General features: G+C 42.1%; 2 protein-coding genes across 2 annotated transcripts in view; one reads left to right on the forward strand and one right to left on the reverse strand.

Annotated features, from left to right (window-relative positions):
* Positions 1 to 1744, reverse strand: part of LOC310783040 (palmitoyltransferase ZDHHC20-A-like) — a 16833-nt gene extending 15089 nt beyond the window's left edge. The window contains exons 1-2 of the mRNA XM_083643822.1: positions 1624 to 1744; positions 1 to 26 (exon numbers count right to left, since the gene is read on the reverse strand). The exon at positions 1 to 26 is cut by the window's left edge and continues 1 nt beyond it. Of these exons, the coding sequence (XP_083499948.1) occupies positions 1 to 26; positions 1624 to 1741 (144 nt within the window). The 5' untranslated portion in view covers positions 1742 to 1744. The remainder of the gene's footprint in view (positions 27 to 1623) is intronic.
* A 1455-nt stretch (positions 1745 to 3199) lies between these two features.
* LOC310771560 (choline-phosphate cytidylyltransferase B-like) lies at positions 3200 to 12197 on the forward strand (the record flags this gene model as incomplete). Its single annotated transcript, XM_083631918.1, has 8 exons — positions 3200 to 3277; positions 4806 to 4905; positions 8410 to 8526; positions 8978 to 9129; positions 10010 to 10088; positions 10172 to 10314; positions 10997 to 11185; positions 11925 to 12197. The coding sequence occupies 8 exons, from the start codon at positions 3200 to 3202 to the stop codon at positions 12195 to 12197; spliced, it is 1131 nt and encodes a 376-aa protein (XP_083488044.1).
* Positions 12198 to 17977: the final 5780 nt, after the last annotated feature.

Here is a 17977-nt window from a genome sequence, read left to right on the forward strand (position 1 = left end):
TCGTTCTGCATGATTGGGGATTGTAACTATATGAGACACACAAGAGAGAGCAGAAAGAAATAGGTGTTAGTGAGTGAGCGCTAGTGAATGTGCCAGGAAGTTACATATTACAACACATCTGTTAACACCCAACCCCACCTCACGCCATGCTGCAGCAGCCTGGCACGACCCCACCTCATGCCATGCTGCAGCAGCCTGGCACGACCCCACCTCACGCCATGCTGCAGCAGCCTGGCACGGCCAGTAGTGAGCCACCCATAAGAGAGAGCTTTGTTTCAACAGCAGGGATGTCCCTGTCCCGACCAGGCCACTGACTGACAGACTTAACTACAGTGTCTACTGTCTACATGTTGTTAGTGGTATCATCAGTTCTAGGCTGAGAGGAAACATCAAAACGGTGTACTAGAACTAGATTGCTCAAGTGTGCTAAACCATAACTGGAGATCAATTATGCCATCTGTGTTTTTGTATGAAATTGATTTTTGAATTTGATGTTTTAATATAGAATATATCGTGTCAATATGTCACACTACATTTCCTGCCAGTTGGTAATATCGAGGCAAATATGTTATTCATAAATGTAAATAAGTGAATAAAGTCTCTACTGTCTGTTTTAGAATTGTATGTAGTTACTGAGTAGCCTATATATAATGTCAAGATGCTGCTGTCCACACACATTAATGGATTTTAAATTGTTACTATCTGATCCTAACCATATTATTACACCTTTTTGGTCTTGTGATTGGTCATCCATCCATCCATCCATCCATCCAATCTGGCAGTAACACATTTTTGCTATTGTATTCTTTTGCATCCAAGTAAAAAATATTTATAAATACTAATAGGCTATATTTATCTGGAAATTAATGTATTTATTATTTTCTGATGTGTATTTTATTGGTTAGAAATTAATTGTTTGATCTCTTGCTCTTCTCCACCAAAAGTTGACCACCATCAGCCTAGAGAGATTTTCTATTTGACCATGACTAAAACATTTTACAATTTCTACATTATAATATAAATGCATGCCATTGTCTAGACTAGAGACTCAATGAAATCATATCAGCTTACTGAGTGAAGACTTAACAACAGAGAAATCTCTGATGCGGAAAAATAAACATTTAAAATCAGTCTCCATGTCCAATGAGCAATTCCCTCTACAACTAGGCCAATTGGGTTTAAAGTTAGAGATTGACATTTTGAAAATCTATAGTTTGCAAAATTGTACCATTATCATGGACTTTATGCAGTATGTAGCATAGTAATAAATTATATAATTTGGCTGTGTAAAATGGACAAACGAGCATGTTTGCCAAAAACGAATTTCTTCAAACCAAAAGCTAACGTTACTCTCCCCAGTTCCCTGTCACTCAAGCCCAATAACGTTACAGTACGTCCACTTTTTGTAGCCTACTGCCATGAACGAATGTTTGTGAATGGTTGCGCTAATGTTATTAGGAAAGCAAAAGTATTTTGTGTGCGCTCTTACCTTACACTAAAGTAGGTAGGAACACAAATCTCACCCCGACCAGCTGACTAAAGTTGGAACCCCTGAGCACTTGTTTCATATGAGCAAATATAACGTTAGATAAATACTTTATAGAAATGTGTAGCTATACTTACAGACACAGAGCTCCACTACATACGCGTAATACGACCAGCCGACAACAAGGTTTATAAACAAGACAGGTATCCAGTTGACAGCTCGTTTACAGCACCTCAGTGCATGAGAGGGCGCCATCTTTAATCCCAAGACAAGTGTGTTGTGAATGTGACGTCAAATTCCGGGTTTTAAAGGGTCGGGTCAAGATAGTAGTGTAGCAAGACCCAAGACATGTAGCAACAGCGACACTCGCTGTCATTTGCAGATGTTTGTAGTTCTGGAGCATTCGACGTCACATTTTTATCTTCTGCATGTTTTGGCTTGACTGACTCGTCAGAAAAAATGAACACAGTGACATCGACCTTTAGACTCAGTAGTGCGAGAATGTAAATGATCAATACAGTGGTTTTCAAAGTCCGGCCGCCAGAGGACACTAGTAGGGAGGCCACAACAAATTTATGGAAATGCTTAAAAAAACATCTTTATGGGGAAGGAAATTATTCAGTTATACTGTGTTTGTTAATACTACAGTAGCCTATAATAAATATTTTTTATTTTATTTTATAATTATATTTAGTGTAGTTTTAAATGTAATTGAATCCTTTTCTTCCACATAAAAATCATATTTGCCATACCCATCTGTCTAATTGCCTGTCAGTCAACATCACATTCATTGTCATTTCCTCCTGGTGTGAGTAATACAGTAGTCTGGCTCTGGAACAAAGTTTATAATGGAAGACTGAAAAGAAAAGATTTGAGATACAAATGTAATTATTAGGTTATTACATTAATAAAAGTAAGGAAATGGCATGGAAAAGTGTGGGAACCCCTGAACCAATACACGGTAATGGTACCAGCAGGTTGTACTGGTTGTAGTACAGGACAGTACAGTAGCCACTGGCAGCCAGCCATTTCATGTCTAAGATGTATTGCCTCAAATATTGTCACAACAGAAATTGCATAATAGATGTAGCAATGTAACACACTACACTATAAGTACACAGGAATGCCCCACTGTGTTTGGCTCCAAAGGCTGCCAATGTAAAAGATTGCTGTGGAGTGCAGTGCAGTTTGAATAGCCTACAGTTGCATGTAGGCCTACTTAGCCTTTCTCAACATACTATAAGCTATAACAACAAATTAGGCCTACAAGGTTGTAACATCAACATTTCCCATTTGGCTGACACTCAAGGCATGAATACAGACTGTGACATAAATACTAATAGCCTATCAAACAAAGGCATTCAGGTATAGCCTACATTTTTGTTACAAGCTTCAGTGTTACTTTACACGAGGAAAGGGAAAGTCCCCCTTGATCAGTAGGCTACTAGCTATTGATAAGTGCATACTAAACCTCTGAATACCTTTACCAGAGTGGCTTGAACTTTGCTCACTAGGTTTTCCTGTCACCAGGGTCAGGCTGGCCGATGGGATGTAGACAGCAGTGAGCAGAGCACAGGACTTGCAGGTGGTCAGCAGAGCACAGGACCTGCAGGTGGTCAGCAGAGCACAGGACTTGCAGGTGGTCAGCAGAGCACAGGACCTGCAGGTGGACACTGTGTCATTGGAAGTAAATAAAGAAGCAAAAAATCCAGCATGGTTGGAAGGAGACGAGGCCGAGGCGGCGGGGGCCCACAGCAGGCCCCGCAGAGCCAAAGAGGAGGCCCTCGCAGGGTAAGTCCTTTCATAACTATATTCTGTATTTTATGTAGCTACACTTCAAAAAAATCATCTGGGAACTTACAGTCAGAAAATTAAAGCTTTAACAAGGATTGCCTAATTTGTTAAATAATATGAACCTTTTTTTTATATATAAAAAAATAAAAGAATCCGCACACTTAAATCTGTGCGAAAGGCTCACTTTTATTTGCTGAGCTTTCTGGCTCTTAGACCTTCATCAGAGCTTACAACTCTGTATGCTTCCAGCACCTTAACAAAGACTAAGTCGTGTGGAGCGGTAGTTTTTCCTGCAAAGCTTTTTTTTTTTATACAATGATTTAGGGAAGACATGGGAAATGTCTATGATATGGCAAGTAATTACCATCTCTGATTTGTATTGGCTTTTCCTCTGAATATGTGTGACTAACTTTATATAAATGACTATTACAGAAGTTACATTTTAAACAGTTAGCTAGGTGGGAAGATATGGCCATGACATGTTTATGTCGGCAATACAATGTTCCATTATGTGGCATGACATACAGACAAAAATGTTTCTCTATAGTCTATACATCATTCATTCATTCAATGTATGTTTGATAACCTCACAAGTTATTTCAGCTGGACAAAACTTAAAGTAACTTGGTTGACAATGAAAATTTGTGTGAGAAATTTGTCAGTTGTCATTTATTACATAAATTGTTTGCAGACTCACATCTCAGTAGAATTGCATTACATAAGCATGGCCAGTGTGTGTGTTGAGTTCTGACTAAGGGGAGTGTTTCACTATATTTTAAGAGATATCTGCAGTGCAAATGGGTAGTAATGCTAAAAACTATTACCATTCACAAAGACATTCAAAAGTTGGCTACTGCACATTTGAAACATAATTTAATGAGATTAAGTAAACTCAATAATCTTGTATAATCATGGGTGGATTTCAAGCAGTTCAAGAGTTCAAAGTATACTTTCCAACACAGCAGATAAAGCTATATTTATCTACACACAACTCAAAGTCCATAACACTTAACGGGCGTGACCATACTTAATGTAGTGGGTTGACGTCATCCACATTTAGGCATCATGCGAAGTGCCTTTCCCTACCTTTCAATTTACAACACCTTACTTTTATTCAATTTGTTATTTCTTTGCTTATGTTTCTTTGCTTATGTTGCATCACTCACATTAATATTGCAAAACTTGAATTCCCAGTGCCGTTTCTCCAATTCCCAATTATTGATTACTGCTTCGACACTTGACCTACCATTGCACTGGTGTGCTGTGTTGTCTTACTGCGCAGTTTTGTTAAATACAGTCTGGGCTGCTCTCTTTTGTTATGCTTGTTTAGAATGTAATATGAGCCCAATAAAACAAGTTTTCATTTCACTGTGCACTTGTGTAAGGTGGAAGGACAACGAAGTTGACATGACTTGACTTGACTGTAAGTGAATGGAAGTGAATTAAATAGAAAAATACAGAATTGGTTCAAACTTGATGACCCATTATATTTCCTTTCTTGTTTTTGTGCTGTCTCTGTAATCAGACTCTGAGGGAGCCAGCCATTTTTGCCAAAGCTACAGGTTGTGAATCGGAGGTTCCCCATGAGAAGCTGACTGTTGCCCAGGCACGGAGGGGCACACCAGGTTGCACATCTAACTAGTTATTCTATTACCATTGCCAGCAGCACGTCATGCAATTATAACTTGGATATATGGGTCTCCTCCTGGGCAATTTTGTAAATCCAATGTACATCCTTTTGGGTTCATCACGCATAAATAAATGCGACCCTTTATCCCTGTAGATAATAGTATATATATATATATATATATATATACAGTATATATATATATATATATATATATACAGTATATATATATATATATATATATATATATATATATATATATATATATATATATATATATATATATATATATATATATATATATATATATATATATATATATACAGTATATATAACCCTACACACCGGCTGGACGTAATAATAATAATAATAATAATAATACATCGGATTTATATAGCGCTTTTCCTAATGCTCAAAGACGCTTTACAATAGACAAAAAAAAACTTTAATAGAGAAAAATAAATAAAAAAGAAAGGTGAGAGAGAAATGTACTTCATGAGTTGAAAGCAAGAGTAAAGAGGTGGGTTTTGAGGGCTTTTTTGAAGGATGACAGAGTGTCTGCCTGACGGATATGGCTGGGGAGGGCATTCCAGAGGGTGGGGGCAGCTGCGGCGAAGGCCCTGTCACCCCAGGTCCGGAGCTTGGTTTTGATGGGTTGGAGGAGATTAGCGTCTGCAGACCTGAGGCGGCGGGTACGCGCGTGATGGTGAAGGAGGTCGGAGAGGTAGGGTGGGGCCAGGTTGTTGAGGGCTTTGAAGGTGATGAGTAATATTTTGAAGTGAATCCTGTATCTGATGGGAAGGCAGTGGAGATCGTGGAGGATGAGGGTGATGTGGTTGGAACGGCGGGTGGAGGTGAGCATGCGGGCAGCAGAGTTTTGGATGCTGTTGCAGTAGTCCAGTCGGAATGTTATGAATGCATGGGTCAGTGTTTCAGCAGCAGAGAAGGATAGTGGGGGGTGTAGACGGGCAATGTTCCTAAGGTGAAAGAAGGCGGTTTTGGTGATCTGGTTGACATGCGGGAGGAAGGAGAGGGTGGGGTCGAGAATGATACCAAGGTTGCAGATGTGGGTGGAGGGACTGACAATGGAGCCGTCAATGGTGAGTGAAAAATCCTGGGTGGAGCGGGTCAGGGAATTTGGGCCAATGATGATGATCTCAGATTTGTCACAGTTGAGTTTCAGAAAGTTTTTTTGCATATCAGAAAGGCAGGTGGTGAGGGTGGAGTGGGTGTCGGCGGAGATGGTCTTGGTGGAAAGATAGAGCTGTGTGTCGTCAGCGTAGCAGTGGAACCGGAGGCCATGTTTGCGGAGGATCTGTTGTCCAAGTGGTAGCATGTAGAGGATGAACAGTAGGGGACCAAGTACTGAACCCTGGGGGACACCGTGAGGGACTGGGGCAGTGGGGGATTTGGAGTTGTTGATGTAGATGAATTGGAGTCTGCCAGAGAGATATGATTTGATCCAGGAGAGGGCAGTGTCGGTGATCCCAATGGTGGACTGGAGGCGAGAGATGAGGATGGAGTGGTTGATGGTGTCGAAGGCAGCGCTGAGGTTAAGGAGGATGAGGATGGAGAGGGAACCAGAGTCAGCAGATAGGAGAATGTCGTTGGTGACCTTTAATAGAGTGGTGTCTGTACTGTGTCTGGAGCAAAAGCCGGATTGAAAGGTTTCATAGAGGTTATTGGATTTAAGGTGGGATATTAACTGAGAGGCAACAGGCTCGTTCTAGGATCTTTGACAGGAATAAGAGGTTGGAGATGGGGCGGAAGTTGTTGAGGTTGTCAGGATTTAGTCCGGGTTTTTTTAGTAACGGGGTAATGGCAGCGAGTTTCAGGGCAGGGGGGACGAGGCCAGTGGACAGAGAGGAGTTTATTTTGTTACAAAAACATACTTCAGCAGGCGCTGGGGACGCATCATCGAGGCCGATTAAGACCCCGACCCGCATCCCAGAAGCAGCCGCTCACGGATCAGCCCTCCTCCTATTCTGTCTGCAATGTTGCCCGCGGAAGGGCCGATCACGCCCAATCTGCTGCAATAGAGCTAGTGCTACATCGAGCATTGCAAGACCCTTCGGTGCATGGAGGCTCTAAGGCACTATGGGTTATCTCCCGGCCGCTCACCTCCTTCGTCTCACCAGGCCCTCCCGGGGCAAAGGCATCCAGAGGCAGAGAGGATGCCTCAAGAAGGCCTGTGCGTTGCACGTCATTCGGCTGCGCCGAGCACCTCGCTCTAGCCTGAAGGACCCCAGGCCGTGCCGATATTTACACCGATTTTCGGGAGGCTAATCCGTAGCGTTTGTGGATTTCTCCCTCACGAGAGAGCCAGGGCTGGGGTGCTAAACCCATCCCGTACCGGATGCCGTCTCTCCGACCGTCAACTGTCTCTCCAGCTTGTCACCAATCTATACCTGGTTGTCACCTAGGCTATTCCTAAGTGTCACTGGTCAGGGAAGCCAGGATTCTATGTTACAAATACATACAATAACAGTACAATAAAAGTAGTGATCAGAGGAGAGAGTGGGGGGAGGCAGGCCTTGACTAAGGAGGAGGGGATGGGATCCAGGATGCAGGTTGAAGATTTCATGCCAGTCATGATGGTGGATAGGTCAGATGCTGTGATTTCAGAGAAGGATGAGAGTGGTTGATTTGGAGGTGGGGGGAGGTCAGGTTCCGGATCAGAGACAGTGGAGGTGGAGGAATTAGCCAGTTGGGTGTGTATTGTGTCAATTTTACTTTGAAAGTGGGAGAGAAATGAGTCACATTGACTGACAGTAAAGGAGTTGGAGATGGTGTCCATGGGTTTGAGGAGTTTGCTTATGGTGGAGAAAAGTGTCCTTGGGTTGTTGCTGCCAGATTGTATGATGGAGGAGTAGTGGGAGGAGCGTGCGTTGTTGAGGGCTTCCTTGTAGTGCTGTTGATGGAGTTTGTAGACATCTTTATGGACAGTGAGACCGGTTTTATTTGCTAGCCATTCAAGCTGGCGGCCCTTGGATTTGAGCTGATGGAGATGGTCAGTGTACCAGGGGGCGGAGTGAGTGAAGGAGACCGATTTGTTTTTTAAGGGAGCTACTCCCCCCAGCTAACCTCCCTCGGCCCAAACAGGTGACCTGACTGACCAGAGGAGGCTCTAGGGCAGTGCCCCATTTAATATGATTTTAGCTTTGAGATGTTTTATTACAGAAAGTGTGAAACCCATGACCAAAACAGTCATACATTCTGTCATTGAGTTACTTATGGATATAACATGTTATAAATCATTATATATAATATGTCATATATAATCTATAATATGATTCCCCTTTTTGCTGGGGACCCCCTCGAACCCTCTCAAGGACCCCTGGGGGTCCCTGGACCCCACTTACCACTGCCATAGATGGAAGCATGTGTCTTCAGTTCAGGAACAAGGAGAAAAGCTAGTGAGAGGGAAAAAGGGACACAGAGAGGGAGGATGTAATGTCACATTGGTATTTGAAGACTTGCCTGTTAATCTCTTGTCTTGTAGTTTACCGTCCAGTGCGAGTCTATGCTGATGGCATCTTTGATCTCTTCCATTCGGGGCATGCTCGAGCTCTGATGCAGGCCAAACAGCTGTTCCCCAACACACACCTGATAGTTGGAGGTAAGGTACGAATCTATCTCTCTCTCTATCTCTCTCTCTCTCTCTCTCTCTCTCTCTCTCTCTCTCTCTCTCTTTCTCTCTCTCTGCACATCAGACAATTCAACAATCTACAAACTTAGAGGCAGCATATTGTGTATTCAAATAATAGTGTCATAAGCTCTTGCACTTTAAGAGAAAGGACTATGGCAGTCATAGCACTAAGCATAAACACAAAAAGTGCAATTGCAGAATAGTCCGTTATTTTAAAATGTATTCAATCCTTTTCAGTCTTTTAAGGAAACTCTTATGGGTCTGATTAGGCTTTGACTTTCCTCAAAGACCACCCAGACATGAAGCGACTAAGCCTAATTTAAAACATGTTGATGAATACCAAATCTTCTAGTCTAACAATTCCAGATTAAGGCCTATTCCTGGTGTCCATGCAACATCTCCTCTGTGTCTGTGCCTCCAGTGTGCAGTGATGAACTCACTCATCAGTACAAGGGCTATACAGTGATGACAGGGGACGAGCGCTACGAGGCCCTGAGGCACTGCCGCTACGTCGACGAGGTGCTGCGGGACGCCCCCTGGAGCCTCACCCCAGAATTCCTCAAGATACACAAGGTCCTTCGCTCACTGCACACACACCTTCTTAAAGTACAACACCAATGTCTTTTTATTTTGTACCCTTTGCTATTAATGCCCAAGAAAAGGCTATTAAGCTATACGAGGCGTCAGCAACCTAGGGCACGGGCAAAGGGTTAACGGTTACCAGCGGCATGGCAGCACACAGTATTAAGTGCACAATTGAGATTTTTTTTGTAGAAATGTTTAAATGCCCTGCCAAATTACGTATTTCACAGCCATTTGCATTTGCGCGACCTGCTATTTAGGATATTTATGGTAGTGACCCAAGCTACTCTGGCACTGATTGGTTAGCCTCCTTGCTTCCATGCTTTCTATACATTCCAAAGCAGCAGAGAGCAGACCTTGGGCACACTGATTGAGAAGCGAATATGAACATGGCACTTCATATCAAAAAGGATGCCAACCCCTGCTCTATACTGATGTATGTCTCTGAGCTGTTTTATAATAATAATAATAATAACAATAATAACAATAATAACAATAATAATAATAATAACAATAATTATTAGTAGTAGTATTAGTAGTAGTATTATTGTTGTTGTTGTTGTTGTTGTTGTTGTTATTATTATTTTATTATTTGATGAGGGGGTTACAGAAAAATCACATTCTTTGGAATTTTTTAATGTTACTTTTGTATTGTAAAACAATGAGAGGCTATGATTTCCTGGATGTAGGGCCAAATTACAGAACAGACAGTAGTAGCGTCTGACTGTAGCAAATACAAAGGTTGGTTTAGACTTTTCATCGGCATTAATGGATAGGAAAAAAGTTAAATGACACTGGTGTTATGCTTCAAAAGTCATAAACAAAGATGTCTGATGATGAAGTCCTGAATGCTCTCATGCTGTGCTCACAGATCGACTTTGTGGCCCATGATGACATCCCTTACACATCTGCCGGATCAGAGGACGTCTATAAACACATCAAGGAAGCAGGTGAAGACATGTCATGAATGATATCCTCCATGATCTGTGCCCTGTGTCATATCACTTGAATGAATGATGTGTGTTTGTGTCAGGAATGTTTGTGGCCACTCAGAGGACAGAAGGCATCTCCACATCTGATCTGATCACTCGTATCGTCCGGGACTACGACGTCTATGTCCGACGCAACCTGCAAAGAGGCTACACAGCCCGAGAGCTAAATGTTGGGTTCATTAACGTAAGACAGACCTTATTTAATTAACACTTAATTAAACCCATAACTGAATACAGGTGAAAAATAGAAGTGCCCTCGGAGAGTGCAGACCTCCGCCAAGGCCAATACTCCAGTCTGCTATGATATGCTAATTTCTGTGAGTCGGATCAGAACCCTATTAAGCCTGACCCACCCACATCCCCCCAGCCACTCCCCCTACCCACCCCTCAAACCCCGACTCTCTACTACGACTTTCCTGTCCCTAGCGACGGCCCCTTTTCCCTAGCCTCACTCTCTTTCCTCACCACGCCCCCTCCTACCACCCAGACACACCTAGCCACTCCCCCTACCCACCCCTCAAACCCAGACTCTCTAAGACCTTCCTATCCCTAGCTAGGCCCCCTAGCCTTGCCCCTTTCCTAGACCCAAATCGGCTCGGATCTGCGCCAAAATGTAATGGCACATGTATTGGCACATGCTACACCCTTCTACCAAGTTTCATGAAAATCGGCTCAGTAGTTTTTCTGTAACCCTGCTAACAAACAAACAGACAGACAGACAGACAGACAGACAGACAAACAGACAAACAGCACCGAAAACATAACGTCCATGGCGGAGGTAAAAATCGGAAGATTCTGAATACAAGGTCCGACATGAATGCAAATGTACTGATAATCATTTGGTCATGGTTTGCCTTTTTTGACAGGAGAACAAATACCGGCTCCAGAACCAGGTGGATAAGATGAAAGAGACGGTACGGACAGTAGAAGAGAAGTCCAAGCACTTTGTCTACAGGGTGGAGGAGAAGAGCCATGACCTCATCCACAAGTGGGAAGAGAAGTCGAGAGAATTCATCAGCAACTTCCTGGAGCTTTTTGGTCCCGATGGAGCATGGGCATGTTTACCTTTACATTACTCCACAGTGCCTTGTCCTCAATATCTAACACTAATTTAAAGGAAAAATCCAATTAAAACACTGTAAAAAAAAACTGTAAAAAAAAACTGTAAAAAAAAAGAAAAGAAAAGTGTGTGTGTGTGTGTGCGTGTGTATATGTGTGTGTATACGTGTGTGTGTGTGTGTGTGTGTGTGTGTGTGTGTGTGTGTGTGTGTGTGTGTGTGTGTGTGTGTGTGTGTGTGTGTGTGTGTGTGTGTGTGTGTGTGTGTGTACAGGGTCTCCTCCTGGGCAATTTTGTAATTCCAATGTACATCCTTTTGGGTTCATCACTCATAAATAAATGCGAGCCTTGATCCCTGTAGATAAATAGTGTATATATATACACATATATATATACAAACATAGAATGACATGGTAAATGGACTGCATTTATATAGCACTTTTATCTAAAGTGCTTTACAATATGCCTATATATAAACAGGTTTTGGTGTTAGAATCAAAGAGCAAGGGCTTCTTTCTAGATTCACCATTTTGCACCAATGGTAAGAATCATACAAGCAGAAATCATTAGAGAAACTGCAGCTATAAAAAGATTGATTGCTATGAAGATTGATTCACAGTATAGTATCCAAGGATGAATTAATTTACTCTAGTCTGTCTAAGATAAATACAAATAAATCACTTTTTCCCTACTAATCATGACAAAAAAAACTTCTATCTCTCAATCTCCTTGTTCAGCGTGCGATTCAGGAGCGAAGTGGACGCATGCTCCAGGCCTTGTCACCCTACTCGTCACCCCTTGGTTCACCCCTTGGTTCGCCCCATGGCTCGCCCCGTGGCTCACCCCGTGGCTCACCCCGTGGCTCACCCCGTGGCTCACCCAGCAGCAGTCCCACCAGAAGACGTTCCCTCTCCCCTGACTCGCCCTCCTCTTCTACCTCACCTGGACAGGAGACACCCTCTCCTCTCAAAGCTGCCTCCACATACACACACATACAGGGGGCTCGATAAATATTTCATCATTAAGTCTTCATATGTCACTCATTGCCCTGGTGGTGCTTAAAGGACGGCTTTACCGTGGGGGATATGAATATATATTAAATCTCACGCCCCTAAGGTTTTCGAATCCGTTGAAATTTTTGAAATTGGAGCTTCACTCCCAGAGATATCAAGCATCTCTCACATATTTTTTGGGCCAGCCGACGCGTTTCGCGTCATCTGGCCCAAGTCCGCCTTGCGGAAGTCATGCACCTATGAACTACAACTGTTGTGAGCCATGGTCCCGCCTCTAGAGGTCCTCCACGCCCCTTCAGAGGTCTTCAACAAAAACGAAAAGGCAGCCATCTTTTTCAACCGCCTAGCCTGCTGTAGCTAATATTAGCTTCCCATAGTTCCTTGCAAAGAGACCGATCTCGGGAACGGAAGCACGGACAGACACGGGACTGGCGGCATTGGAAAGCTCGTCATATTTTACATCTAGTAGTAGGTGGGTTGAAGTAACGAAATCAACGCTGAGCAATGTACCCGTTTTTACACATTTTTACAGAAAATAGTTACAACATCAGATGCGCGTAACTCCTACGAAAATGCCTTAAAATGCATGATTTTTTTTTAATGAAGACATCTCCCGACATATATACTACCGTTTAAATTTGGTGCAATTTGGAGGCAATTTTATTTTCGATTTATTTCTTCTCTGTATGTTTTATTGTCGAAGCCTTCTTCTTCTTTGAGTTTTATGGCGGTTGGCAAACATATATGTGCATTACCGCCACCTACTGGAGTTTGATATCAGCCAAATGCTGAGGGGTGGGCATGGAAACGAAGGCCACGCGAGCCCAGTGCATTGTGGGAAATGTAGTATTTCGAGTCCCCGCACCCGCACCTCCCCCCCACCCCCCCCCCCACCCCCCTCACACACAGAGTGGATTTCGGTTGATATCTCTGTGAGTAAACCTCCAATTTCAAAAATTTCAACGGATTCGAAAACCTTAGGGGCATGAGATTTAATATATATTCATATCCCCCACGGAAAAGCCGGCCTTTAACATAGTAAGGTATTAATTTAAATAGTGAATAAAGAAGAGACAAGCTGCCTCAAACAAAAGTTTTAATGAAGTAGGGCATTGATTTAAGTATGAAAAGTAGAAAAAAGAAGAACGCTGCTTGGCTTAAAAATGTGTGATCAAAGTGGAGAGGTGCTCATTCGGAGGTGGGGTTCTTGTCCATGAAAAATAATCCAAGTTAATCCAAGTTAAAAAGCTTTTATTTAGGAATGGCTTAACCCTGGCTTAAAATGGGTTAAGCCATTCCTAAATAAAGGCTTTTTAACTTGGAGACTGAGTGCCTTTGGTTTTTGGAGTAGGGCCCACTGCCCAGCTACTTTTCTATTTTTCATTGATTTAAGTATGTTGTCATTAGTTAAACTGGTAATTGCATAAGATGCGTAAAATTCACACTAAAAAGTTTTGATGTGAATACAGGTTACAATTGCAAATGGATCTACATTTAAATTGGGTTTTCCATGTTTCCCCCTGGATGGCATTGTCATAATTTCCAAGTAATGCTGCACTGAAATGTTGTCTAGCGTCATTTCCCATTGTTTACAAAGTCTAAGAAATCATAGCCTGTTTAAACTGATTGTACATAATGGCGACAGGTGGTAGTTAGTAACTCTATTTTTAAACATAAATGTTTATGGGGTAAATAAAGAATGTAAATGTTTCTCTGAACTAGTTTCAATTTTTTTTTTTTTTTTTATCAATTTTTTTTAGTCACATTGAGATCAAAGATCTCTTTTACAAATGTGTAGACCAGTTAGTAGAAAGCATATAAAATAGAAAATGCAAACATGATGAACATAATTATCCAGGGTACCCCCAGGGTTTTCAAAATTAAATTTAAGACTTTTTTTTTTAATACCATATAAAATTGAATGCTAACTTCACTGCCATACTGGCAAAAGTATGAAGGATATAATGGAAAATCCGCACTGATTTTAAGCTGAAGAAAATAATTATTTACCAAGTACCGCCTACTTAAATGTAATAAAACATTATAATACTCAAATTAATATTTAATACACAATACCTTTGTGACGGGTCCGTGGGGTATGTAGCCTACTCGATTAGAGTCTAATCTAATTACTATAATCTGTCCTTCTGAGCACATTTATCTCCCCAGTCAAAAACACTTTTCAGTGGTCTAGAATGAATTTGGTGCAAAAAATAATAATCCGCCCACGGATACAGTGATATTTTACTTCTGTTGGCCCTCACACTTACAGAGCCATTGTGACATCATCAGCATCCCTTCCCTGCTTCCCAGTTCCCACTGATGTCACCGATGATGTCATCAGTGATGTCACTCAAGGAAATGTGATGTCATCATTGAGTGATGCGATCAGTGATGATGTTGTCAGTGATGATGTCATCAGTGATGTCCCTCAAGCAAGTTCCTGAGTTTCACCTGTCTGATTTTGGGGCTGCTTTGTTCAGCTCAACAGTCATGGTCAACCCAGACATACCTGACCCATGGCGCATCGTCTCCAGAGTCTCCATCAGGTCTCCACCTTAGAAATCGAGGGCGCTCAGCGCGTGAGATTTCTAGTAACATAAGATGAAAAAGATTTGTTGCATTAAGAGAGCCCACCCCTCTCCATGCAAGGGCCTTTTCTTCTCCATCTCTCCTGGTTAAAGGTCGTCTGGGGCCAAAACCCTCGTTCCGTGTGATCCGGCGGAAACACACCATGTCATCCGGTGGATGACGCCGGGAACGGCTCCAAAAAAACAACTCTGCTCTGAAAACAGGGCGTCATAGAATCAATAAATGTGATGTGCGTTATCTAGCTATGTAGCTACAAAAATGAAATTAACTAACACCATATAAAACCATCCTTCTATGGGGGACAAAGCGGAAAGACCATCGGATGAAGGATGACATTCAGAATCAGAATCAGAATCACTTTTATTGCCACAGTATGCAAGTTACATACGAGGAATTTGTCTTAGTGTCTGTATGCAGCGTAGCGGTCACATCAATATACAGACATAAGAAGTAGGAAGATAACTAAAGACAATCACAAAGTTGCAAGTGCAATCAAATCGAGTAAATATATACAATATGTACATGAGTGGTGAAGTGTTCTGTCGATAATAAATATGAATTTACGTTGAATTTACATGAGATTTACAGACTGAGTTAAATAGTCATTAAATAGGCAGTGGATTTACATGAATTTACAGTCAGAGTTAAATAAGAGTTTACATTGAATGTACATGAAATTTACAGGCTATGTTAAATAGGCATTAAATGTGCAGTGGATTTACATGAATTTACAGTCCCAGTTAAACAGGCATTAAATTAGATATGAGTTACAGTTTTATGGGGGGGGGGGGGGGGGGGTTCAGCTAAGTTCAGGAGCACGTAGTGCGTTTGCGGGGGGGGGGGGGGGGGGGGGGTGAGGTCCTTGGTGGAAGGGGTTTCCGGGCCTTGTTGGTGAGGCTGATGGCGGTTAGGAAGAAGCTGGTCTTGTGGCGGGTGGTTCTGGTCTTGGCAGACCTCAGTCTCTTGCCGTGGGGGAGTGTCTTAAAGAGTTTGTGGCCAGGGTGGGAGGGCTCAGCCATGATCTTGCGAGACCGCTTCAGTGTCCTGGCTGCATGCAGGTCCTGGAGGGATGGCAGGCTGCATCCGATTATCCTCTCAGCACAGCGGATGATGCGCTGAAGTCTGCCAATGTCTTTGAGAGTGGCAGCAGCATACCAGACGGTGATGGAGGAGGTGAGGATGGACTCAACGATGGAGGTGTAGAAGTGCACCATCGTGACCTTTGGCACTTTGAATTTCTTCAGCTGCCATACAAAGTACATCCTCTGCTGTGCCTTCTTGGTGAGAGCTCTGATGTTCAGCTCCCATTTTAGGTCATGACTTTATGATCGTCCCCAGGAAGCGGAAGGACTCCACAGTGTTGACTGGGGAGTCACCCAGGGTGATGGGGGAAGGTGGGGCTTTGTTCCTCCTGTAATCCACAATCATCTCCATTGTTTTTTTTTAGCATTTAACACCAGATTGTTTTGACTGCACCAAGTCATCAGATGTCATCAGATGGTCAACTTCCTGTCTGTATTCCGACTGTATTCCTGTAGTAATGGGTACCAGGCTCTCTCTCCTTTGAGAGAGCCTGGTGACGTGAGGTTAGGATAGATATTCTACCCCCAAGCTGCTCCAAGATGTGGCAACAGTGTTTTCCAGCGATATAGGCATAGACAGCTCAGCTGTATACATTTGACAGTTATTTATGATGTTACGGTATTTATTTAATCCTGCGACCTTTGTAATCAAAATTCAATACTTTTAAGGCTGTATTTTGATCATATTAAATTAAATGCCTTTTTAATACTTTTATTGAGACCCAGTGGATACCCTGTCATCTACAAATGTATTCATCTTTTGTAAATGATTAGTTCATCATTACCTAGACTAGAGGCTTATAAATGACCTATGACTGAATGTTATGACGTGTGTTCCAGCCAACCACGTGTTCCAGCCAACAAATTCAAGATTCAAGATTCAAGATTTATTAAGTGTCCCAAAAGGGCAATTTGGGTTGCAAAAAGCGTAGTACAAAGTACATACATAAAAACGAATAAGAAAAATAAAAACATAAGAACAGTCTAGAGCAGCAGTTTAAAGTGCAACACAACGGTTAAAGTGCAAATATGACAACTGTAGCAGCGATCTAAAGTGCACAGTAGAGATATAAGGCGCATAGTAGTGAGTGACTGTCTTCACTCTCAGCACATTTATATTACAAGAAAAGCTACAATGTATCATTGTATCAATCACAAAGGAAAACCACGGTCCAGACCAAAGGGCAGAGAAAGTATATAAGTATACAGATATACTGTACCGTACCCCTAAGAATAAATAAGGATAAAAGGATAAAATAAATAGTTGAGTCAATAATTGAGACCCTGTCATCTACAAATGTATTCATCTTTTGTAAATGATTACTTCATCAAATGGTGTAACTTGATCAGTCACTCGGTCACTCAGTCACTCAGCGATGGGCATTCCCATCTGTGTTGCTTGCCCCGCTAGTCGCGGACCAGCTAGAAATATTATTACATGTCCCAAAATATTTATGAATAATGTTATGAAATTTTGATTTGAGTACGTTGTTATATCTAGTACTTGCATCATGAGTAGCTATTGCCCTCAAATCTGATGTTACCCTTAACAAACACTTAATTTGTTAACTCAATTACAAATGTGCAAGTGTCTCACATATGTAAATGTGAGCAAGACATACATTTACAGGGACAGGGCCTCATAACCCAAAAGTTATTCCTCCTCCTTTTCAGTCTCACAAATCTAAAACTTTTTCTTTCTTTCTTTCTTTCTTTCTTTCTTTCTTTCTTTCTTTCTTTCTTTCTTTCTTTCTTTCTTTCTTTCTTTCTTTCTTTCTTTTCTTTCTTTCTTTCTTTCTTTCTTCCTTTCCTTCTTCCAAGACCTGACTTGTGTTATCTGCCCATTGGACTGAGAGGGGAGATGAAACTTCCTATATTTAAGTAGTTCCAAATGGATGCATGCCACCCCCTACAGTAGCAATCAACTATGAAACACAATGAATAAGCGGAGAAGCGTGTGACCAGGTCATCCTTATGTACATGTCAATTTCACCAGCTACATGAAAAGATGGCTAAACTGGTTTGGCTGCACGAGTATCAGGCATACGATATCAGGGACCTAACACAACAGGAATGTTTCACCTGTGTACAGACTGGCCTGGG

This window comes from Poromitra crassiceps, assembly GCF_964638095.1.
Source record: "Poromitra crassiceps genome assembly, chromosome: 1".
NCBI classification, from domain to species: Eukaryota; Metazoa; Chordata; class Actinopteri; order Beryciformes; family Melamphaidae; genus Poromitra; species Poromitra crassiceps.